The 24,853-nt window shown below is 43.9% G+C and overlaps 1 protein-coding gene across 1 annotated transcript; it reads left to right on the top strand.

The window, feature by feature from the left end:
- Positions 1-951: 951 nt before the first annotated feature.
- Positions 952-24,559, top strand: trim46b (tripartite motif containing 46b). The gene is made up of 12 exons (XM_083765984.1): positions 952-984; positions 6,460-6,706; positions 13,393-13,549; positions 14,177-14,375; positions 15,061-15,207; positions 15,496-15,591; positions 18,325-18,578; positions 19,188-19,309; positions 19,898-20,236; positions 22,063-22,292; positions 22,622-22,689; positions 23,373-24,559. The coding sequence occupies exons 1-12, from the start codon at positions 961-963 to the stop codon at positions 23,821-23,823; spliced, it is 2,334 nt and encodes a 777-aa protein (XP_083622110.1). The 5' UTR covers positions 952-960; the 3' UTR covers positions 23,824-24,559.
- Positions 24,560-24,853: the final 294 nt, after the last annotated feature.

Here is a 24,853-nt window from a genome sequence, read left to right as displayed (position 1 = left end):
TAGGCGGCAGGTATAGCTCCATATATGACATTAGTTAATTGTATGTGGTAGCTACAACGTGGTCTATAGCCAACAACATGCGTTAATTGGTTGAGAAGGTGGTGGCACTGGTGGGCATTAGAATGGGATAGGCAGTCTATTTCATGTTAGGCTATAACAGCATACATTGAACTATTAGGCTAATTGAACTATAAACCAGCAACAGCATTTATCCTATACGTGTCTGGTTTGTGTGACATCTATCTGTAGGCTAATGCATGCGATTGCATGCGTGATTCTGTTTCTCTATTATAGCCACGCTTTTTTTAGGATGACTTGGGGATGATGGGATGAGATTGCGGGCCTGCCTGCTCGTTTCCATGGAGACGAGATGCAGGCACACGTAGACAGGCTGCTAACAGAACAAGTCGCCTACATCCACGCTGGCGCGGCCCGTAGAATTTGTCGCAATAACGACATTTATGCAGTAGCTTAGACTACAGTTTGTATGAACATTTCAAATCCATAAACGGTGATGGGAATTCCGAATTCTGCAGATCTCAAGTCAGTACGCGATGTGCTAAGGCTTAGGCTATGTGTAGCCTAGCTCCGTTTGGAACCTCTATATCTACGCTGCTACGCGTTAGCTCCGAGCGTAGCAGCGCAGATATAGAGGTTCCAAACGGAGCTGTGTAGCAGTAGCCATAGCATAGCTACTACTGCAGAGCACAGCACACACCACAACGTGGGGAATAATTAGCCTATACGCACGTTATACGTACGCATCCACCAATACGTTTTCAGTCCCGACATCAAAGCTATAGGCTATACAGTTTTATTTTCCCGACCCAGTCACAGACTGTCTCACACTCACACAGTCCACACACACACCCACACAGTGACAGTTGTCCAGATGTAGCGCGTCTCCACCCCCTCCCTCCCCTCGTCCTTTATGCTGGGAATGAACGCTAGTCCACTGTCATGGCGCCTAGGCTCCAGGTGAAGGTAAGGATGCGCTGCCGCAACGCGTGTTCTTTTTGTCATGCAGGCCACAGTAACTTGCACAGCAACAGAGGTCCCATTATCCCGCATGGGTACCGCGCGCGAGCTCCTATGGGCTTGGACGTGATGGAATGTGCTTAATGAGACTGAAATATGTCCTGGATACTGGAGTGAGATAGCCTATTAGGCCACATTTGGAAAATGATGACAGAAAGGATGAGGGTGAGTGAGTTAAGAAACAAGTTATGGGTTTAATATGGATTAAATATTAAAATGGATTGATGACATCACCTAAGTAATAAGTGTGCTTATTCATAATGGCCTGTCCTGCATGCATGCAGCTGGGACCATGACAGTGACTTCGGTCCTGAGTTGCTATATGTAGCCGGCTACATTGATATTGAATTCAGCCTGATAGTTATTTTGAATAGGCAGGCAGTGATTCGTATAAGTCCTCAGAAGGTCATTCTCTGCATGGTCACTTTGACTTGCCCCCTCTGCATCACAGTGTTCAGCTCCAAGTGTCTAAGTGCTTTCCTGTGTAATCCAGCTGATTTAAATTTGCTATAGTGTGTGCTGTGTGTGTGTGTGTGTGTGTGCTGTGTGTGTGTGTGTGTGTGTGTGTGTGTCCACGCATGCATGCAGTCACACACTGTGTGTGTGTGTGTGTGTGTGTGTGTGTGTGTGTGTGTGTGTCCACGCATGCATGCAGTCACACACTGTGTGTGTGTGTGTGTGTGTGTGTGTGTGTGTGTGTGTGTGTGTGTGTATGTGTGTGTCCACGCATGCATGCAGTCACACACTGTGTGTGTGTGTGTGTGTGTGTGTGTGTGTGTGTGTGTGTGTGTGCGTATAGGGTGTTTGTGCATGTGTGTGTGTGTGTGTGTGTGTGTGTGTGTGTGTGTGTGTGTGTGTGTGTGTGTGTGTGCGTGTGCGTGCGTATAGGGTGTTTGTGCATGTCTATATGTTTTGTGTTTTAGAAAATTCTGGGAAAGCTGATAAGACTTTTCACTGCAGATTTTAGATTACGCTTGCTGTGTTGCATCACGTTATAGAGTTAGAATCACAGCTCTCTGCTGCAGTAGAGTGGCCCAGCCAGTCAATGCTGCCCTGTTTTTTAAGGTAACTCAATGTGTCAGTGATGTAGCTGTGATGCTGCTGGTGACTTTGTAACAGCTGCACAGGTCAACACATTTAGATGTTTCCACAGTGGCCCTGTGCCAAGGTTGCCACAAAGGGAACAAAGACCCTCTTTATATATGTTATCTCTAACATGACACTAGACACCTTCAGAGGCAGCTTGATGACGTTTATGTAACATACCACTACACACAGGTGAAATGTTTAGTAGATTAGAAGAAGTTTACAAAGACAAAGCATCAGACATAAATATGTTACCATTCCTGGCCAGATGCTCATGCCACTTGAACCCTAGCATCCCTATTCTGGGGGAGAAGAAATCACAGAAAAAAGCAGATAGGCTATATAGAAACCTTGCATTGAGGAAAGAGGTTAGTGGTTTACCAATAGGGTACGAAGTGGCCACCTCTCATCACAGGTGTTACATTGAATTCGACCCATCCACCTACAGGAGGCCTAAAGTTAAAGCACTGTGTACTAGTCTACGCACCATTAACACCATCGGGCCCATGACGTAAATCACCGTCAAGTTCAAGTGCACGGTCATGTGCCCAAGCAAATTAGTGCTGTGAAAACTGATCGCATTGCTCTACAGCCTAGAGGCACTTGCTGACGATGGGCACATTTTATTAATGGATTAAATAGGCCCGGGCCCTCAAGGTGTTTTAACAATTGGACCTTACTCTATCAACAGCAGAACATCAGCAAATTAACAAATATTTATTTTCTAAACATCACACTGAGATGTGATAAATGGCTATCTAGTATCTACCAACAATCAATGACATATGTCTAGCAAGCATTCTATAGCATTGGAGAATGGGATTATTCTCGTTGAGTTACTCATCTCAATGAAGTAGCAGTGCTGCTAGAGAGCATCCCGCTAGTGGACAGGGGTCAAGGGGATACGTGCATCGCTGTGAAAGTCAAGTCTACTTCATTAATATAGCACCAAATCAACACAACACAACAACAAGTTATATCATGACACATTACGTGTAGAGCAGGTAAAAACCATACACTTCCTACAATTCTCCCATGTGCAATTGTGCATGCCCTTGGCGATAGCTAAAGGAAACCTTGAACGGAACCTGCCTCTAGGTGAGCTGCCATCTGCCTTGACCGGTTGATCAAGAGAGAGAGAGAGAGAGAGAGAGAGAGAGAGAGAGAGAGAGAGAGAGAGAGAGAGAGAGACAGATAGAGAGAGACAGAGCAAACAATAATAACAATAATAAGTTAACTGTAACAGTATGCAGCTAGTCATGGAAACACTTTATCCTTGTAATCATTACAAGGATAAAGTGTTTCCATGACTAAACACGAAAGGTGTGAGTGAGGCCATAGGCTTCCATTACAATGTAATGGAAGCCTATGGCCTCACTCACACCTTTCGATCTAGCATACAACATTGATGGGAGGAGTGTGTCTTGGCCTATAAGGCAAGATACTGAACCAGGTGTTCTGACCACATTGGTGAAACCAGACAGAATCTGTCTCTCAGTTGAATAAAGACACATTCCTGTTTATCCCATAATAACAATATATTTTTTAAACAACATAATGTATAATTTATAAACTATTTACGTAAAATAATAGTTATAAAGATCTTTACATAAAGCTGAAGATACATTTTAATATACGCGATGAAATCCAAATGAAAACATGACGACATAGTATAAACTATCAAGTGCAGTGAGAAAGGGAATCAACCAATAACATTTCGAAGCCTCGGGAAGACCTTGGAAATACATGCGTATGGTCTGCTGTCAGTCTTCAATTTCATCAGTGTTCAGTCTTCATCAGTGTCAATGAACAGTGTACATCTCTGTTCAGTGTCTCTGTGTGTATTGTGTTACCAATGAGTTCTGTAATTGATATATCTTGAAGCAGGGTCATTGCCATGCTTGCTTTGACCATAACAGGTATGTAACTCTGAGTGTTCAAATGGAACAAAATGGACCCATTGTACACTCTCAGAGTTAAGGGGGTTATAAGTGTGTCCTAGCAAATAAAACATTTGAGAACCACAAGTAGACCATTGTTTCATAGTAAATCAGTGTCAAACATCCTGAAGAAAAGAAAGACTTGACATTCAGTAATTGGGTCTTATGATCAAAATAAGAACATTACAATGGTGTGTAAAAAAGAAAATCAAAACTTTGCCACGGCCAAGACCAAGTAAAGAAAGAAAAGCAGGTGCGCTTCCTCTGGAAACTGCCCTTGGTTAAGGCAGTGGGTGCTCAGCTTTGAAAATAAATCAACTAAGTGGAAAAAGCAGCACTCCAAAATAACAGATGCAAGACTGGCTCAGATGCAATTCCTCATGTTTATTTGAGAAGGCTGATAGACACGTTTCGGCAGTAGCCTTCTTCAGAGTAGATTCAAAAGTGATACCAGGGATGTATAGGTCCCTCTTTTAAAGCCAAATTTGATCATCCCCACCTGTGTAGGGGGGAGGTCCTTACATAGCATCACAGTTTATATAAAAATATAAATGTCTAAGGGCACAGAAAACTACATCAGGAACTCAGAACACACAGAAATCTTAAACAGATTAGGCAGACAGGAACTGAATGTAGGCAAAGTCATCATTTAGGCCCTGTGGTTGCATGGTGTTGAGTTCATGAATCTGAGATAGCAATTTCGGAAGGTTACCCCCTCTGGTGGTGGTAACTTGTTCAACCCCTACAAAGCAGAGATGAGGGTGGACCATGTTTAGCCTGCAAGATCATGTTTATTAAGGACACATTTGTCCGCATATGGACACATTGATGACCACTGCTCTGAATCTCTAAGCATAAAAAAAAGGAATCAAAAAGGGACTTTGAGTCGAAAGTATAATTGAAGAAGTTCTGATTTACTTATATGATTCACACAGAAGTAACCATGTGTGGCCACTATGCAAAGAGTTTCACATAAGAAGCTATGTGACTTCAGCACACAAATCCACTGACTGCAGTGATTCAATCATTCATGTACGCTATTTATCTATATTTAATGGGGGGATGCGACCCCTTACTGGCCTTCTGAAATATATATATATGTAGACTGTTCTGTCAGCTCTTCATGTGGTCACACTCCTGCTTCTCTTCTTCCAATCATTGCTTACTCCAAAGTATTTTTAGATCTCAAAATCATACCTTTGAGATTCTTGATTGATATTGTTCGTCTCTCTGATGCTTATCCATTTTACATGTGCTATGCTTATTTATTTTCCCTTCTAAAAGTATATAGATTATCAGCACAGCATGTGTTGTTGGCGTGTTGTTGGCATAGTTAAGACCTAGGATATCCATCCAAGCCAACAGACGGCACATCAGGGCTGATGCAGCCGTGCCCGAGGATGGATGAGCTCAGTGAATACTGGGTGATACAAATACTTTGTTTACTACATGCCCATAGTTATTCACAAAGACAACAAATTATCATTGAACCTTAGCAAAACTAAATACATGATCTTTAGTAATAAAATAATAGATAATTCAGTTAAATTAACAATAAATGACATTGAACGAGTATATGAAAATAAATTCTTTGGTGTAATAATAGATAGTAAACAATAGCTATATTATACAAAATAAGAGACCTTGTAAATAAGGACTCGCTGTATATTATTACATTTTGTAAAACTAAGTTATATATTTAAAAAAAAAAGTTTTGTTTTCTTCTCTGTTTCTGTTTTTGTTTTCTTTTTACTCTGTTTTTGTTGTGTTTTGTCAGTAACTAATGTTACTCTTAAAAATAAGCTTTGGCTTCAGCCTACACCAGGGGTATTCAACTGGCGGACCGCGGTCCGCGACCGGACCGCGGACCACCTCTTTGCGGACCACCATTTTTTTAAGTTAATAATATAAATAACATCAGATGGTACATTTCTCATGTGAAATTGCTGCAAATGTCCCCAAAGGGCCCCCAAAATTTGGGCGCGCGCTATGCGCGCGCGCGCAGTGTGGCCTGCCAGGGCGTATTACTCCCGGCCTGATTTGGAATTCCACTCCGGGCCTGTACTCTGCACCCCATTATTGGTTGGGTGGAAGGCAATCTGATTTGTATAAGCTTGGCTTGACCATACTAAACGGGCATAGAGCCCCGCTCTCCGATGGACGCCGCGCATGGGACCGGACCTCGGTCTTATTCAAAAAAATATTTGTGGACCTTCATCATTTCTAGTTGAGGACCCCTGGCCTACACCTTTTCGGTGCCACCCCTGATTATGCAAACACAACTGTATTTTAACATATGTATTGTCACTGTAACGTACCGAAATAAGCTATTCATTCATTCATATCTGTTCATCTCTACATGTTAACGTCCCTTCTTCACCTCTGTCTTTCCCAGTCTAATATGAAGAGCATGGAGCGTGAGCTTCACTGCCCGGTGTGCAAGGAGATAGTCAAACAGCCAGTGGTCCTGCCATGCCAACACAGTGTCTGCCTCATGTGCGCCTCGGAAGTCCTGGTGGCAAGTGGCTACCCGCCGCCAGAACTTCCGCCAGAGCCCAACTCACCGGCCTCCACCCCCAACACACGTTCACCACGCCAGGCACGTAGGCCCGCTCCCAAAGCTGAGCAGAGGCCCATTGACCGTGTCCTACGAGCAGGTATGGATTAGTTAGAGAACTTCTTCTTCTCCAAAATGACAGAAATTTCATTTAACCAATTTAGACCTATATACTTAGTCGTACGTGGACTGGAGAAAATAGCCAATCTACAATTAAGCTCACAACGCAACGCGGCGTGTGGTGCGTGGTGCTTGCACATCGGCTATTTTAAAATTCTAATTAAATAATTGGTTTAAAATTATAGTAGGTCATTGAATCTATGTAGGACAAAGCACTTTTAGAGACTGCTTCTTGGTTTGAATGATAGATTTCTGGTGGTGTACTACGGTCAGAGCCTCATATGCTAGTCCACTAGCCCAAGTCGCCACAGAGCATCTAACTGAACAATATTATGTTAATGCTTTTGAACATATTTAGACAAATACAGACAATGCAACATGCAGAAAGCTTGAGATATTTACCATAAATGGAAAAGGAAGCACTGTGGAAAAAACAATGATGAGTTTTGGCTATATAATATAGTATATTCATCTGCATATCTTTTTGAGTGGTGCAACCACTCCTACAACCAGCAATGTCCGTGTACACCTATGTGTTCACCTACCTGTATGTATGTGTTCACCTATGTATGAGCACCAGTATGAGTACCAATAGGGGCGCTGTTGTGCCATGCAGAAACAGAGAGAGAGTGACAGTGCTGCACTGTTGCCTGCTAATGAGAGAGAGAGAGAGAGAGAGAGAGAGGAGGGGGGGGGGGGGGGAGAGAGGGGGGAGTTGCACCACTCGGTTCACACAGGTGTGGTTTTTTCAAATAATTTAAATGTTTTAGCTTTACAAACACTTAATTGTATTTCTGTATTCCAGGGGATAATTAGTGTGGGGAATTGCAATAACGTAAGGAAGCCATTATACCTGTATATTGTTTGTTAATTATATATTTTATATATAAAATGTATATTTTTATAATTGATTTCAATTTGTATCTGAGCCTTTAGTAGGTAACATACCGGTAACAGCACACATGTTATTAAGCCATGGCCCGGAAATTGTCTTCTAAAACATTGTCCGTTCAATTAACAAAAACCTTTTCATATTTAAAACTCAGGTGATCCTATCCTCCTAATTAAAAAAAAAAAAAAAGTCAAAAGATCACTGACAAGCTTAATTTCGAGGTATTTCTGCTTTCTTAGACAGTGCAGAGAGACAGGGTGTGGCAGCATAGACAGAGGGTGACATGCAAAGGCCTGCACCAGATTCAAATCCAGGTCATCATGACAATAATGTGCACTCACTCACCTCCACTCACTAGGGAGCCCTGACTCACGTTTCTAATGTTAACCCATCATGTAGGTGGCGACGAACTTATTAAGCCACCGAGAGGCTAAAAGCGGGGAAATGTACTGCCAGACGCGCTGCATGCCAAGGACTCACTTCTCCAGTGTACTCCGTTTTTATTCATTTATTAAAGTTATATTAAAACATCGTAACAAAGTGCGTTGTGCAGAATCTTATACAGATAGCAGCATGGCGTTTGCGTTTGTAAAGCGGTCAGCAAAGTTGGACTTCCCCGTCGTTCACCCCCTCTCCTTCCATTCATGAAATGACACCAGTGAACAGCTGACTTTACTACCTGTCTGACACCACCCAACACCACGTGACCATAGTAACCATAGCAACCCATCAAGCTGTCTAACCTGTCCCCAACATTCCGGCCCCTAATTATTACACATAAATACACAGTCATAATTATCAAGGCATTAATTCATATAGAAAAACACATTACATTCTTTCTCCAACCGTTTGTCCTTTTTGCGATTGAGTTCCTAGTTCAGTAGACCATTGCAGGTCTTGAATCGAGCAACACGCAAAAACACGAATAATCCGAAGTCATGAAAAAGTCAAAGTATTCCAATGTCAAGAAAAAGTCACTTGTAATCCAAATCCATGGAAAGAAGCGACGCCCTCACAACTCCTGAAGAGGGCAGATCTGCAGAGAAGCTGGTCCGGGTCTTAATCCGAACCTGTCACACAAGTCCATTCCTGTCTGGCATGAGTTAAGTTAGGAAGTTCTGCTTGATCTTCGTCCATTTCTGTCGTTCCTGCGCTTTCCACTTCACCGGCTCTATGTCCTTTACGGTGCTCTCCTGGGCAGACTTTTGATCGTCGAGTGGCTTCTGTAACTGCTTATTATGCAGTTCTCCAGTGTGAGAGTTTTGTTTCTCAGAGAGTTCCTTCTCCACAGCTTTCTCCAGTCCGCCTTGTGAATGCTCATGAATTTGAAGAATCTTGAGATTCATCTCCAGAAGCTGCTTACTGCTCAACACCTCGGCCAGTTCAGCAGAGAGTGTCTCCAACTCAGTCTGCTTTATGTACAGTCTCTCCGAGGGTTTCTGGTTTGTGTCTTCCACATGTGCCTGGAGTCCTAGATCTCTCTCTTTCAGGATGCTCAGCACCTCTGCTCTATGTGTTTCTTTGGGGTCCCCCAGAATAGTAAGGTGCTGCTGGGTTAGGGCATCCAGCTGCGGCTGTCGAGCTTCCTCAAATGCAGGCGTTTGCTCCATGGTCTTCAGTAATGATCCAACCAGCTCCACTGTCTTGTTAGCAATTTCCAGAAATTCCAGTAGTTCATCCTGGTTGTTTTCAGGGAATTCTGACTTAAATTGCTGGTTCCAGAGTTCATCAAGAGTGACAGCAGAGATTCTGTTAATGCTGATGGCAGGTTGGGTCATAGGTTCATCACTGCCATCTCCTCCAAGTGATCCATTTACAGTCCATCCGAGCATAGTCTTTACTGCATATGGTCCTCCATTCACACCTCGGATGACTTCCAGTGGTTCCAAGACTCTAGGAACATTCAAGCCAATCAGCATCTCCACGTCTGCATTTATCTGTGGCAGATAGACGTGCTTCAGGTGAGGCCATTTTTCCAAATCTTGCTGCCGTGGGACGTTACTTCTATTAACGGGCATTTGGTGTTGTGCAAAGGTTTGAGGCATTTCGCAGTAACAGTCACTGTCCAATCCAGCGACTTCCAAGTCAGATGCAATGCAACTGTCAACCACCCTTTCTTGGCCCATGGTGCGTAAAATAATCCTTGTTTTCCTCCCTGAGAGTCCCAGTTTATCCATCAGACCCATTGTGCAGAAGGACGCTGTACTCCCTGGGTCTAGAAAGGCATACGTTTCCACTGACCTTTGACCTCCCTTTTCCTTCACCTTAACTGGTACGATGGCAAGCTTACAATTTCTATCACCGGCCCCAGTAAGACCACCGGTATGGACTTCAACCACTGCTCTGTCTGAGTCATTCCTGACCTCCTCTGCATCTCCATTCTCAGGGTGGATGTGGAGTAAGGTGGGGTGCCGTGCACCACATGTCTTGCAAGACAGACGTTTCGTACACAGTCTGCTGATGTGCCCTGCAGCGCACAAGCAACCAAAGCAGACTCCATTCTTCTTCAGGAACTCCATCTTCTCACTGTGAGCTCTCCCCTCCAATAAAATACATGACTCCAGTGCATGTGCATTATTCTTGCAGAAAAGACAAGTCTTCTCGGGTCCATCTTTGGCTTCGTGTTTCAAATGAATGTCTCTTTCAACAGTAGATAATGTTGTGGCAAAACTGCTCCCTCTTGCCTGGAAATGGGGCACAGGTTTAGCCCTGCCAGTTTCCTTGAAAGCCCCCATCATTGGAGCATCTTGTATGTCTCCGAATACAGGGTCTGTAGCGATTCTCGCCTGTCGCTCAGTAAAAGTTACAATATCAGCAAACAAAGCTCGTTTGTGATGCCTTTCCTGGATGTTACATGCTTCTGTTCTCCACTTGTCTCTTAACTCGTAGGGCAGCTTCTTAATCACAGAGAGCATGTTTGCAGATGTATTCAAGTCACATAGGCTGCACACATTTTTCATGGCATTGCAACAGCCTCGCAAGAATAGGCTGTATGCTTGTAGGGCTTTACCATCCTCAGACTTAATTGCTGGCCATGAGAAGATTCTATCCATATAAGCAGATGCTATGACGTGTTCATTTCCAAAATGTTCTTGGAGCAAAGCCTTTGCTGTAGCGTATCCAGTGCCATCAGTCATGTGTTGACAACTTCTGACTAGCTGTTGAGGCTGCCCCCTAGTGAATTGCTCTAGATAGTGCAAGAGATCGACAGCGTTGTCAGTCCTCCTTTCTATGGTCTGTTCAAATGACTGTATAAAACCATGGTACTGCAGAGGATCGCCATCAAACAGTTGGATCTCTCTTTTAGGTAGTGAAGCAATGCATTGCTGATGCACCAACATTGAAGTTATCTCATTTTGGTTTTGCATTATGGCCGTCATGTTGTTCTGTTCACTGGTGGTGTTCCTAGAAGTATGTATGTCTCTAGCCTCTGGGGCCATGCTCCGTGCCTGTGCGGGCGCTGAGGGCCTCTGTAGATGTTTGACTCCATCATGTTGTCTTTCCTGTGGCCTTGTGTCCCCTCCAACAACTGTAGGTTGTCCTCTTCCTATCCCATCCTTGTGTGATAATGCCTCTGTATTAATATTGAGGCCACTTTCGAAGTAGGATTCCATTCCGTCCAATTTCTGAGAAGCAGCACTTCCTACTCCAGACCCAGAGGTTCTCAAAACATTTAATTTTGCAGCTGATTCGGCTATGTCTGCTTCAAGCTGAAATTGTTCCTTTCGTTTTCTTAGTTGAGCTTCCTGTTCTTCAAGAGCATGTTTTTGTGCAAGCAACCTTTGCCGAGCCACTAAACCCGCCATTTCAGCCTCAACCATGACACATTGTGATGCAGTGGAGGACACCTTTGAACCGTGACTCTCGCTGTTTGCGTTTGATATGCTGTCCCATGGCCTAACATCCTCCTGAGCATCATGAACATGATTTGACTGGGGCAAAGTCACGTCCACATTTTCCACGTATCCATGATCTCCATTTTCCTCCTCAGCAGCCTCATGCTGCATAGGCCTTTCAATAGGCCTGCACTGAGCCTCTAGCTGAGGTTTATTTTGGGGTCCTATAATTTGTGAGAACCAGGCATAAACATCCTCAATGAGACCATCTTTATATTTGTTAACATTTGAGAACCATTCATTTTGTTTTCCTTGTTCATCGTGTGGAATAAGAGTTATTTGAGAAACATATAGTTCATTAGAAATGTGAGACAATTGCGTCAAAGCATCAAGTTGTTCTTTAACCAGTGAAACGTTTTTGGCATTTTTCATGAGCTCTTTGATGGAGGTCATCAGAGCCTTTATTTCATTCACTTTCCTTTTGTGTTCCTTTTGGATTGATTCGATTTTATTTGCAAGAGCCTTTCCAGAGAGATTCATTTTCCTTTTTTCCATGTCCTGTTTTCCAACATTTGATCCCACTTTCGTTACACTCATTTTGAATGTGCAAGCAAATTACACAATGAGAATCCAATGCAAAGCCAGCCACATGAAAACAGTCACAGCGATCGGCGATCGCTCAGAGAACAATGCACGTTAATTGTCACGCACACGATACAGTTTAGCCCGGCGGGCGCACAATTGCATCCACAGCGCATCACAAAGACAATGTCAGTTTCCAGTTTCCACTCAGCGGCATAACCCGCTCAAACTGATCCAAACAAACCAACTTTAGTTCAACAGCAGAACGCGACAGGGTTACATTACCGCTTGTCATTTGAAGTGCTCGGGTCCGGTTGTGTGTGTCCGTGGCTGTGTTCATTCAGCTGTGTTCATTCAATTGTTTGCGTGGCTCGTTTGCTCTGCGTCAACGTGTGACTTGTCGGGTCCTTCCATGGCTCTAATCGTTCCATTTGTGTCACTATTTGCTGACAATGTAGGTGGCGACGAACTTATTAAGCCACCGAGAGGCTAAAAGCGGGGAAATGTACTGCCAGACGCGCTGCATGCCAAGGACTCACTTCTCCAGTGTACTCCGTTTTTATTCATTTATTAAAGTTATATTAAAACATCGTAACAAAGTGCGTTGTGCAGAATCTTATACAGATAGCAGCATGGCGTTTGCGTTTGTAAAGCGGTCAGCAAAGTTGGACTTCCCCGTCGTTCACCCCCTCTCCTTCCATTCATGAAATGACACCAGTGAACAGCTGACTTTACTACCTGTCTGACACCACCCAACACCACGTGACCATAGTAACCATAGCAACCCATCAAGCTGTCTAACCTGTCCCCAACACATCATCTTCCTTTACTGTGAATATAGATAAGTGAATATCTCATTTTGAAATGGATTGTTCCAACATTAGCTAAACACTGTCCTTGTTCAATGACATTTGAATTTGTTGTCAGGTCTTAGTCTAAATTAAGTGTTATCCTAGTCACTATATGATAACACTTTATTTATTTACGTAATTCGGAGCTATGCTTTCTTACACAGGTATCCATTTGTAAATCTGAGTGTGCAAATATCACCAAATGTACCATTACGGGTTACATTTGTACACTACACTCTCAGAGTTAAATGAACACTCAGGATTTTACTGTGTAGACAGGGCGTGTATTGCACCAGATTGAAAGATGGCATATTCCCAAATATGTAGATGTGTTAGCCTAGATGGACAAAAAAAAAGAAAAAGCGATTTGACAATTATTTCTTTTAAAGGCAAACTAAGTTTTAAAATACAAAAACTCTTAGATATGTCCCTCTCTTATCGTTCTCTGTCTCTCTTCTCACATCTACCCCCCCTCCCGCCTGTTGTCAAGGTGGATACGGTACGTATCCGGCGCGAAGGCGTAAGGAAGGCCCGCCCATCCCGATGATGATGTTTCCTTGCATCCCCTGTGGCCGAGATGTGGAGCTGGGAGAGAAGGGCCTGACTGAGTGCTTACGCAACCTTACCCTGGAGCGCATAGTCGAGAGGTAGCCTTACACACACACACACACACACACACACACACACAAACAGACTAATCATCTGCATTTTGCAGATGCATATGAAACTGTGCATGCTGCGTTATGGCCCTTCAGTGCCCAAGATGCTAGAGGTCACATTTCAATGAAGCAGCAGGTGACGGAATGTGCTCTAAATGCTGACTGCTTTTAATCAGCAGGGTCTGAGCTGCTGGAGGAATGCAGTAGTAGGGCTCACACTGCATTGTGACTCCGGCGGCGTAGCCTATACTCTGCAACTTCCACTGGGTTGCAGTCTAACAGCATTGTGCTGCTGCTGGCTCCCATTTTAATGCTCTTCATGCTTACGCTCAGTTATCGCCCCCCCTGGTGTTTGGCCAGCTCTTCTGCAATTTGTATATTGTACTATATCTGTCATTTCAAATTGTCTGTAGAAAACCGTTCCTTTTCAGGAAATGGAAGGACATTTTTCAGAAATAGCCGATCTACAAGCTCACAATGCAGTACACACACACACACACACACACACACACACACACACACACACACACACACACACACACACACACACACACACACACACACACACACACACGTACCCTCCCCCACTCTCTCCATTTCCCTCTTTCTCTACAGGTACAGACACACAGTGAGCTTGGGCAGTGTGGCTGTGATGTGTCAGTTCTGTAAGCCTCCGCAGACTCTGGAGGCCACTAAGGGTTGTGCCGACTGCAGGGCTAGCTTCTGCAACGAGTGCTTTAAGCTTTACCACCCCTGGGGCACGCCACGGGCTCAACATGAACATGTCCAGCCCACTCTCAACTTTAGACCCAAGGTGAGCTGCATAGGCTGGTCTGGTTGTGGCTGTAATGACCAGATACATAGATACATGGTCAATGTTAATTATAACTTATAGTGGCAGGGTTCTAATTATGGCAATTTCCGTCCAACACTTTGGTACAAAACAACGCATCTTGAAAACTACTGGCTGGATTGCCATGAAACTAGCTGCGCACTTTTGTGGTCCCTGGAGAATGAACCCTAATCATTTGAGTGACCACAGGACCTTTCCTCTAGTGCCACCCTCTGGCCTTTTTGTTTTAATTCTTATCCCTGTGCTCTTCTAACAAGACAAGGACGTCTGTTTAAACTAATTTTATGCAGGTGGTCGTAGGGAGCAACACGGCCTCTAGGGGCCACTAGAGGGGTTTTAGACTCATACGTTTTGATACAGCACTTTTCAAGAAATGCTTTACAAACAATAATGCAAGAGTAACTCAAAGTCAATAAGATAAAAATGTAAGATGCCAGACATCAATTAAAAATCGTGGTCACAGAGAAACAAACAGGCAAGCACAACAGCTGCATTTAAAAGTGCTTTAAGATGCAATTCTGAAACAACCCTGGAATGCAAAAAATCTATGGAAACCAACTGTATTACAGAATCCTGCAATTAAAAAAATGCAATTTGATATATACAGTATATACACCCTACTAATAATCAAAAATCCTCTCCCCAGGTTCTGACTTGCCCAGAACATGACCAGGAGAAGCTTCAGTTCTACTGTAGGTCTTGTCAGCGGCTGCTGTGCTCGCTTTGCAAGCTGCGCCGTGTCCATGCTGGCCACAAGATCCTACCAGTTGCCCATGCTTACCAGGCCCTCAAGGTCAGAACCTTTCCTTAAAAAGCATGCAGTGTGCATAATATATTAGTGTATTAGTGACTCACTGTCACTGATGTGATGACACAGATTTTCAAGGGAATTAAAAATAGATGCACAGTGTTTTCTACCAACCTAGAACAATTTACTGTAGTAAATTATAGTAATGCATTGTACTGACAGTATAGTATATTATTGTAAAATAAAGTAAGGTATAATTATATATATATAACGCTATGCATTAGGATTACATCTGTTTGGTATTAATTTGGCTTTCATCTGTTGGTTTGACAGGAGAAGATTACAAAGGAGATGAACTACATATTGGCCAACCAGGACACAGTTTTAACTCAGATCACCCAGCTGGAGTCTGCCATAACTCAGACCGAGGTGAGTAATACAGCTGTCAAACATACTACTGTAGATCACAATGTTAACACTACCAGTCAGCTAGTGGGGGAAAAATGGCTGTGTCCATTCTGTCAATTTGACTGGCTACATTGGCAGGTAGCCAAACTCTGTTCAATTAGTCTTTCCTGATCCAAAATCTATTTTGGTTGGAACGGAAATAAATTTGAAGGTTGAAGCTTTGACATCACTCACCACTGTTGCCAGGCTGCCGGGAAATATTAGTTGTAAGTGCTGCTGTCGCTAGACATTAGCATAGCTGTAAAACACACTTTATTTAACTGGCATGTTTGAATTATGGGTCTCAAGTCAACACAAACTAAATATTATCTGTTGATGTAAACCAAATCCCACACAAAATAGATTAGATTATATTGGTAAATCTGTTTATTTACTGATGTGCCTAGCCCTAGATGATCTACTGGGTAACAAGACTACTCGCCCCGTTTCTGTTTTCCTCCCAGAATTCTCCCCAGTGAGGGGTGGGAGAGGCTGGACAGCAGACGGCTGGACTTTGAATTTCTCTAACTATAAACTTTCATGACAGCAGAAAGCCTAAGTACAAATATAATTTATGAAAAGCTACTACAGTGAAGTCTGTTCACAGAAGTTGTTGTAGGATATGTGGGGATTATCTGACGAGGTACCATTTGAGGGGGCAAAACCTTACTAAATAATACTAAATTGTTTATAGGTTCAATATAAGTCAAATAATATAGCCTTTCCACAGGAGTATCTTTTTATATTTTTCCAAAAAGAATACAAACAGCCAATAGCATATTACAAGTTATCCCCCTCACTGAGGAAAATTCCGGGAGGAAAAACGGGCAAGCACCGGGGCGAGTAGTCCAGTATTCATCTACTGCACGCGCACGCACGCATGCACGCATGCACGCGCACGCGCACACACACACACACACACACACACACACACACACACACACACACACACACACACACACACACACACACACACACACACACACACACACACACACACACACACACACACACACACACACACACAGCTGTAAATGTTCATACTGTACAAATACTACAGACTACATTGTGTTTGTTAGTGTCTGTCAGTATGTGGACTTCTGATTCAAGGAATGTACTTTCAGTATTTCTGAGATTACTAATAATTGCCACTGGCACTAATCCAATACCTTCTTCAAGCTCACTTCCAAGAGTGCATGTGGCAAACATTTACAATTATACAATCACAGGACAATTCCAAACCTGAGGATATAGCAATTGGGCCCCCAAATAATTGTCAACTCTAGATTCATAGGGTTTCATACTATTGATTCATAGTATAACATTAAAGCTGCACTCTATAACCTTCATGTCCTCCCCTGGATTCAAATCCAGGTCCCCTGCACAAGTGCTGACACTTTTACTACTGAGCTAATAATAACAAGTCAGTACTGTTTATATCATGGCCTGTTCATCCACCTTGGCTAAACTCGGGCCCTTGTATCATTTGGCTTTGCGTTTCATTTGAATTTTCAAATACACACATCACTGTTTTCTGTATAGCTTGGCCAACTGGTCATCCCTCACATTTCTATTTACAAGCTTGTATTCTGGGTAAGCTATACTTCAGCCAATTGTATAAGCACACACTCTCATGTAATATTGCTAAATTATATAATACTAGAGCGGTGCCTATGGTGGGGCCTCTACAGTGGTGCCCGTTGGGCACGGGCCTACTTGGAACGATGCAAGTTGGAAATGCATGCCCCACCCAGAAATTATGTCTGTGTCCCTTTTATGCCCATATATGGAGTTCTTTGTCAGGCATGCCCAAATGGAGTCTATGCAGACGTCAGAATGATGTGTTCTGTGTCAGCCATGCCCAAATATGGAGTGTTGGGATGGTTTTTTTGGTGGTTCTGGACAACCGTGGGTCCGACCGACTCGACCCCGGGCACTGCACCCCCTGTGGTGGTGTGGAACGGGTGTGTCGAATTTGAAGTCGGTGGGGCTAACGGTTCTCGAGTTATGTGGATTACACACAGACATACAGACAGAGACTTGGTGCATTTATAGATAGATAACATACTCAAACAGATTGGACAACAAACAACATAATATTGTATTCACACAAACCTTACAGTACACTAAGTTTCATTGACCATTAAAATACTAAGCATGCCCTGAATATGCAAGCAGCCGTGAACACTTTTGAGAAGTTTCAAGAGGGCTCTGATCCAGAAAAGGATGGAAACCGCCAGGGGCGAAAGGACCTGGCAATGGGCCCCAGTGCAAATATTTAGTTTAGGCCCCCTAAAATATTGTGGCTGCGGGGTGGGGGGGGGAGGGGGGGATGTGATGCGATGCGATGTGATATGACGCGCTTCATTGTACCAAATGCGTCTTTGAACTGTACCTAAGCGATAGTAAAATATTCAATCAATTTGCATGTTTCACTTTCAATCAATCTGTAGTTTATCTGCAGGGCTGCAGCCTGCAGGCTATCAGAAATTACTTTGGACAGATGGAAAAAAACTTTAATTAAACTTACATCTTCTGATACTGCTGACATGACATAATAATCCCATCTAGTGTTTCATTAGCGCGACGGAACGTGACAGAATAGTCTACAGCTGGGCCTCGGTGCATTGCACCGGTTGCACCGTCGATATTTCCGCCACTGGAAAGTGGAAACCGCTGCTCTAACCATTAGATGTCCTTATTTGTCACCTGCAGGTGAACAGCATAGCCGCCAGAGAACAGCTGGCTCAGAGTGTCAGGGACCTAACGGCCGCCCTTGCCGAACGCCACGCCTCTCTGACACAGAGCCTGGAGGCAACGCGTCAGAAGCGAGGAGAGGCGCTGGCCGCCCAGGTGGTAGAGAGGAGGAGCATGATGGAGCACGCGGGCCTCATGATGTACACTCAGGAGATGTTGAAAGAAACGGACGCGCCCGCCTTTGTACAGGCGGCCCGCCAGACTCACAACAGGTCTGGGGTGCAAGCCTACCTGGACAGTATCATTGTTTTCCTTTCGTCAGAATTCTTGTACCCTATACTTTTCTTTTATTGCATTATTAACTTTATTTGTTATGAGTTCCATTATGTGTTTATGATAAAGATTTGTTACATGCTCTTCATTGGATAACTGATGACTGTTAGGTTAGCTTACTTCTTTGCCCTCCATTACAGTATTTACCCTGTCATTTGTTGCCTAGGGCTCATGCTATTTACTCTACACTTGAATAAGAGAGTCTGCTAAATTCCTGAACATTGTTTTTAAGTTAAATGGACACAATGTGGGACTAGACTGTTGAATACGAAATTAATTGAGAAATACAGACGTTTTGTGTAATCTATGAACAGATTAACTCTTTTTTGTTCTATGATGCAAAACTGTGAATTAGTCAGTCTGCACACCTTCTGCAGAATGAAGTGCCAAATAGTTCTTCTGAAGAACGCATGGACCCCAAAACATTATAAATTTTTTCTGATATTTTCCTGTCATGTACCTGCCCTATAATCTCTACAGTATGCTCCATTTTCCATCTGCTCTCATTTCCACATTTGGCCCTGTCTCCTCTACCTTCACCATCCCAGGTTAAATAAGTCCATAGAGAACATCCAGTGTTTCGCCCTGGCTGCTGATCCTTCCTTCAGACACTTCCAGCTGGATGTCTCCAAAGAACTCAAGCTGCTCACAGAGCTGCACTTCATTAAAGGTGGGAGAGGGAGAGAGGAGGTCCATTTTAGGGGAACATTTGGCAGTGTAGGTGGTCACGCAATTTCTACACACCACTATACAATAGAGTATACAGAAAAGAGCTCAAACTAATCTATTTAGTCGATTGGAATGTTTTTGTGTAATTTTTTTATATTTAACTAAACAAACAAAAAATAAACTTGCTTCTTGATTAATCGGTTATAAGCTGGTTATTGGTTCTAAATATTTATTCATTTTTTACTTAAATGTTTATCCCACGATTTTTGTAACACCATTTCTTTGCTACACTTCTTCTCACCTGACAGGGAGGAGTTTCACCGGTTAGACATAGCATGTGAAAGGAACACATTATTCCAACCAGTTCCTTTCCCCTCCATCAGGTGCCCCGGCTGGCCAGGGGGAGGCAGTTTAGAGACCAGGATTACTGCATGTTTTTTGTGAGGGTGCCTACCCTAGGGGACACGGGGAGAACATGCAAACTCCACACTAAATATCGGTTTTGATATATTTTTGGTTAATTGCCCAGCTCTAACCACTATGCCACCCTGCAGAACCACAACTCCATCTTCTTTCTTGTCTCCTCTAGCCCCCCAGGCCCCAGTGATCGACACCCAACGTACACTGGCCTACGACCAGCTCTTCCTGTGCTGGCGACTGCCTCAGGATTCCCCCCCAGCCTGGCACTTTTCAGTGGAGTACCGTCGCCGGGGGGTGGTGCCTGGGGGAGGGTCAAGGGGTGGGGTCAGAGGCGGATTGGCTGCAGCCCGCTGGGGCTGGCAGCGATTGGATGAGGTGAACGGGACCAGTTCGGTGATTGACAGGCTGGAGATGGACAGTGTGTACGTGCTGAGGGTTAGGGGCTGCAATAAGGCTGGCTACGGAGATTACAGCGAGGAAGTGTACCTACACACCCCACCTGCACCAGGTGAGAATATACAAACCTCATTGTCTATTGACTGATAAGATGTCACGAGTGACGGACAATATTAAATCGTATTCGTTATGCATTTACCGACTGTACATTGACTCCATTAACAGTGCTCATTTCTTGAATTATGCAACTGATTAAAAGCCTCAGATTTTTATTTTAAATTTCCAGTTGAAACAAGCATTAAGTTGCTATTACTTTCTAATTTACATTAAAGCCAAGTCATAAGTTCAGCTAGTCAGATAAATAAGTTCATGCAAACATGCAAACATCAAAATATCCCATTACTTGCACATGCAAAGTTACTCATCATTTAAGACCCATACGCACCTTTGCAATGACTCTCATATACTCATATCAGCCATGATATAATATGGTTTTCATAGTGAGATGCTTAACAATCATTCTCTTTTTTTCTATCCATTCCTATGTTCCTTTTCCATCTCTCTCCTCTCATTCTCTCCTCTACCCACTCATTACCATTCGTTTCCATTCTCTAAACATCTAGCTTCTTCCCATCTACTTGTCCTCGTCTTTCTTGCCGTCATGACATCACAGCTCAACACTTCATCCTCTGCTGCTCTGCTCTCACACAGCCAAACGACATGCATCCTTCCCAACGTAAGAAAGAATGTGCACGAAAAGTTTTATTTTTCCAATCCCTGATCTACCCCAGTCATCCTACTGCACAAAGGGTGGGAAATAAACACCAGCCATCTGGCTAATTATTTTTTAGAAGGACAATCTTTCTTTGTGACTCATACAGGCAATCACATCTTTAGACTTTTATGGGAATTTAAGGCCCAATGAATCTACGCTAACCATTAATTCCCTATTCATGTAGCAGTTTTGATTTGCAATGAAACAGCACCAGCACAACTTTTATTTTTTATCAGCTAATCTGGCAGGTAACCAGACAGCATTTAGTAAATGCTGTAAAAAAATTCAGTCGGACAGGAGGGAGGGAATTTACCAGCCACTGGAGTTGGTATTAAAGGAAAAAAAAGGTTCTGTTTCCTGCCTTCCTCGCAATGATCTCTTCCTCTCTCTGTGTGGTCATGCCAAGCATTCCTGTATCCTCCCTCCCATCTACCGTACACACCCAGACCCCTCTCCGCCCCTGCCAGTACAGTACCTTCCCCCACAGTGAGATCTGCCAAAGTGCCAGTGCAGATTGTTAAGACGCAAGGCTTAACAATACGGATCGAACACAGAACCGCAGGCCCCTAATGGCTGTGTGGTCGTGTCCTGACTGAGCGGTGTGTGGAAGTGGTGTGTGTGTGTGTGCTCCTGGCTGTTCCCCTGGGATGTTCCTACCTCTAAGTGGTCTGGGTGGAACTGCACCTTGTGTGAGGGGGAGGCAAAAAAAAAACTATCTGTTCCACCGAAGCTTCTACCGGATACCTTTTTGCTTTGAACTCCCCCAGAGGTCGATATATAGATCAATGTGCGGTTTCTCCTCCTCTTGCAGTGTTGAGCTCACCCCCTCCCCACCACTCCGAGGAGGAGGTGCATGTCTGCTCCTCATTCTCCGACTCCCTGTCCACCTCCTCTGCAGCTTTCCTGTACTTGGCTTTGTTTCCACTACTCTGACTTTGAATACCTTTACGTTGAATACCTTTACTGGCTCTTATCCACCAAGAAATCTCTGTCTCCATTCCTTTCTTAATCCCTGACCTCGTTTTTGACTGCACCTCTCCCCCTTGTTGTTCCTCTATCATTTCCTCTTCTCCTCCTCCTCCGCTCTCCCTCTTTTTCTCCCTTCTTCCCCTTCCCTCACCCCCTCCTGCCACCCTTCCTGGGCGTCTCTGCTCCTCTCCCAGTGTTGAACTTCTACCTGGACTCTCGCTGGGGCCTACACGCAGACAGGCTGGTGGTTAGCAAAGAGCAGCGCTGTGCCCGCAGTGTGCCCGGCCTCTCCCTGCTGCAGGCCGCCGACAACGCCCTCACTTCCTGTCACCTGACCTCTGACCTCCTGGTAGGGGACGTGGCCATCACCCAGGGGCGGCACTACTGGGCATGCTCAGTAGAGCCGGGGTCTTACCTGGTCAAGGCAAGTGTGCAACCACGAATAACGGTGCAGAGCAATATGGCGGTTGTATAACTAACATTCCATCTGTTGTTTGAAGGTTTGCCTTCACAGAAATGTCCTGTTTATCATAGCTTTACACATCTTTTGTTTCTGTTCATTCTGTCCAGTGGTGGAAAGTTTGCACTGGAAAGTACATTTCCACAAGTACTATAGCCTACTTAAGTAAACATTTTGCTAGCCTAATTTTACATTACTTGCGTATGTTATTTTCTACTCCACTACATCTCAGAGGCAAATATTCTTACTCCAGTACAATACTTCTTCTACCTCTGATTCTATCCATTTAACAGGTGGGAGTTGGTTTGGAGTCTAAACTACAGGAGTGGTTCCACCTGCCTCAGGACATGGCCAGTCCACGGTGAGAAGCCAGGAAAAGAGAAGTCAAATGCATGAGGCCAGTGATCAAGTAGAAGAAATAAGTAGAGCAGGAAGGAGGCAGAGGATTGAAATCACAGCTTGCTGGTGTAAAGCAGTGGGTGAAATTCCATTTTTCTCTCACGCTCCAGTATTGCGTGAGAAGAGAGAGACGATAGGAGTAGAGAGAGCAAAGAGAGAGATAGAAGACAGGTTAAACAGAACAAGTACAGTTATATATACGGATAGCATATATACCATATGTGAAAGAAGATATGTACATGGTATTTAAGAACGTTAGCATCATGTGCAGGTGTGTGTGTTTTGAAACATAATATTTTAATTGTAGAGGGAGGCAGAGAGGAGGGAAGGAGAGAGTAAACTGAGGAGAAAAAAAGTCATGCTGTATTAAAATTGTTGTTTATTACGAAATAAACCAAAGTAATGAGCACTCTGAATGCAAGACTGAGTGCAGACTACACATTTGTTTATTTCTAAATTATTACATCAGTCAGCACACTCAAGTAAGCAGCAAACATGAGGTACATTTGTTAGATTTATTGCAAAGTTGACGTTTTGATCTACGCGTATACTACGCCAATGAGGCCCTCTGAATTGAAAACGGTGTGTGCTATCCCCATCCTTTCACTGTACTGTACTGTACTCTGAACTGTATCTCTTCTACAGCTATGACCCAGACAGTGGTCACGACAGCGGGGCGGAGGACGCGCTGGACTCCGCTCCCCCTTTCTGCTTCCTGACCATGGGCATGGGAAAGATCTACCTGCCACAACACACCAACCACCACCACCACCACCACCACGGGAACAGCGGCCGGGACCCCCTCACCAATGGCAACCACCCCTCCTCCCCCACGGGGCTCACCTACCCCCTACCACCGCGGCTTGGGGTGTCCCTTGACTTTGAGAAGGGACGCGTCACCTTCTACGACGCCCACTCTCTCCGCCCCCTGTGGGAGGGGTACGTGGATTGCTCCGGTCCTGTGTGCCCGGCGTTCTGTTTCATTGGCGGCGGAGCCCTGCAGCTGCAGGAGCTGGTGGCCAATCGCAATGCGGATCAGACCCCGGTCAGAAGGGTGACCATCCAACCCCGCGGCAACAATCTGAATAGCAACTGAAGGAGTTTTTTTGAAATGATAAAGTGTCATAATGGAATGTAAAAGGTAATTGTGAACTATTTACTCAGCGCAAGAGAACGTTATAGACACCTCAGCGATTTTGTTTTGTATTTCATTTGTACAAGGAAACATTTCTATTGCGGGATATATGCAATTGTAATTTTTTGTTACATGCCATTTTTGCAGAAGTTAATGAATTGCTTAAGTAGGGGCTGGTACACTTACCTTTATAATTATATATTTAATGCTTGCACTTGTAGCTGCGCTATACTGTATACATTTATAGTAAATAATGCTTATGTAAATACTGCAGAGTGATATATGTCATATGTCCTTAAAATCTCTATATGTCCCTGTCCTGCTTGGGGCCTTTGTGAGTGTTTTATGTTATAGAACAATGGTTCTCAACAGGCTTTCGACTGGATCCGCAATTCACAATCAGTATAGTGAATACTATAGTCAATCAACTGTCTGATATATTGAACATCCCAATATTCCTTGATTTGTACTTTGTCTCTGTTATATTGCAAACACATTTTGGGTCCCAACCCACTTGTTTAGAGGAGATGTTCACCCATTCTGCTTAATCTATTCGACAGTATATGTGTTGCTCAATGCTTACTCTTTCAACCACACAGTTGCTGAAATGTCTTGACGGTTGGTGGAATGTTCCATTCATCCATCCATTCATTAAAACCCCAACCAAAAGTTATTATTTTTGTTTTGTGGGATGTAAATGCTGTTGTGATTGAGTGGTAGATTAGAGGTAGAGAGCAACGAAGAGGCAATACTGTAATTAGAAGCTCCAATTATACCTCTGCTACACAGCTAATCACTGGCTTCAGATGGGATCCGTTTATGAATTGTATCCCAAGTATATGAATCTCATTTGTGTGTGTGTGTGTGTGTGTGTGTGTGTGTGTGTGTGTGTGTGTGTGTGTGTGTGTGTGTGTGTGTGTGTGTGTGTGTGTGTGTGTGTGTGTGTGTGTGTGTGTGTGTGTGTAGTGTAGTGCGTGCGTGCGAGAGAGTA

The sequence above is a fragment of the Protomyctophum parallelum genome, assembly GCF_964188405.1.
Source record: "Protomyctophum parallelum genome assembly, chromosome: 1".
Taxonomy (NCBI): Eukaryota; Metazoa; Chordata; class Actinopteri; order Myctophiformes; family Myctophidae; genus Protomyctophum; species Protomyctophum parallelum.
Note: the sequence above shows the minus strand (reverse complement) of the source record. Positions and strands in the feature narration are given on the sequence as shown.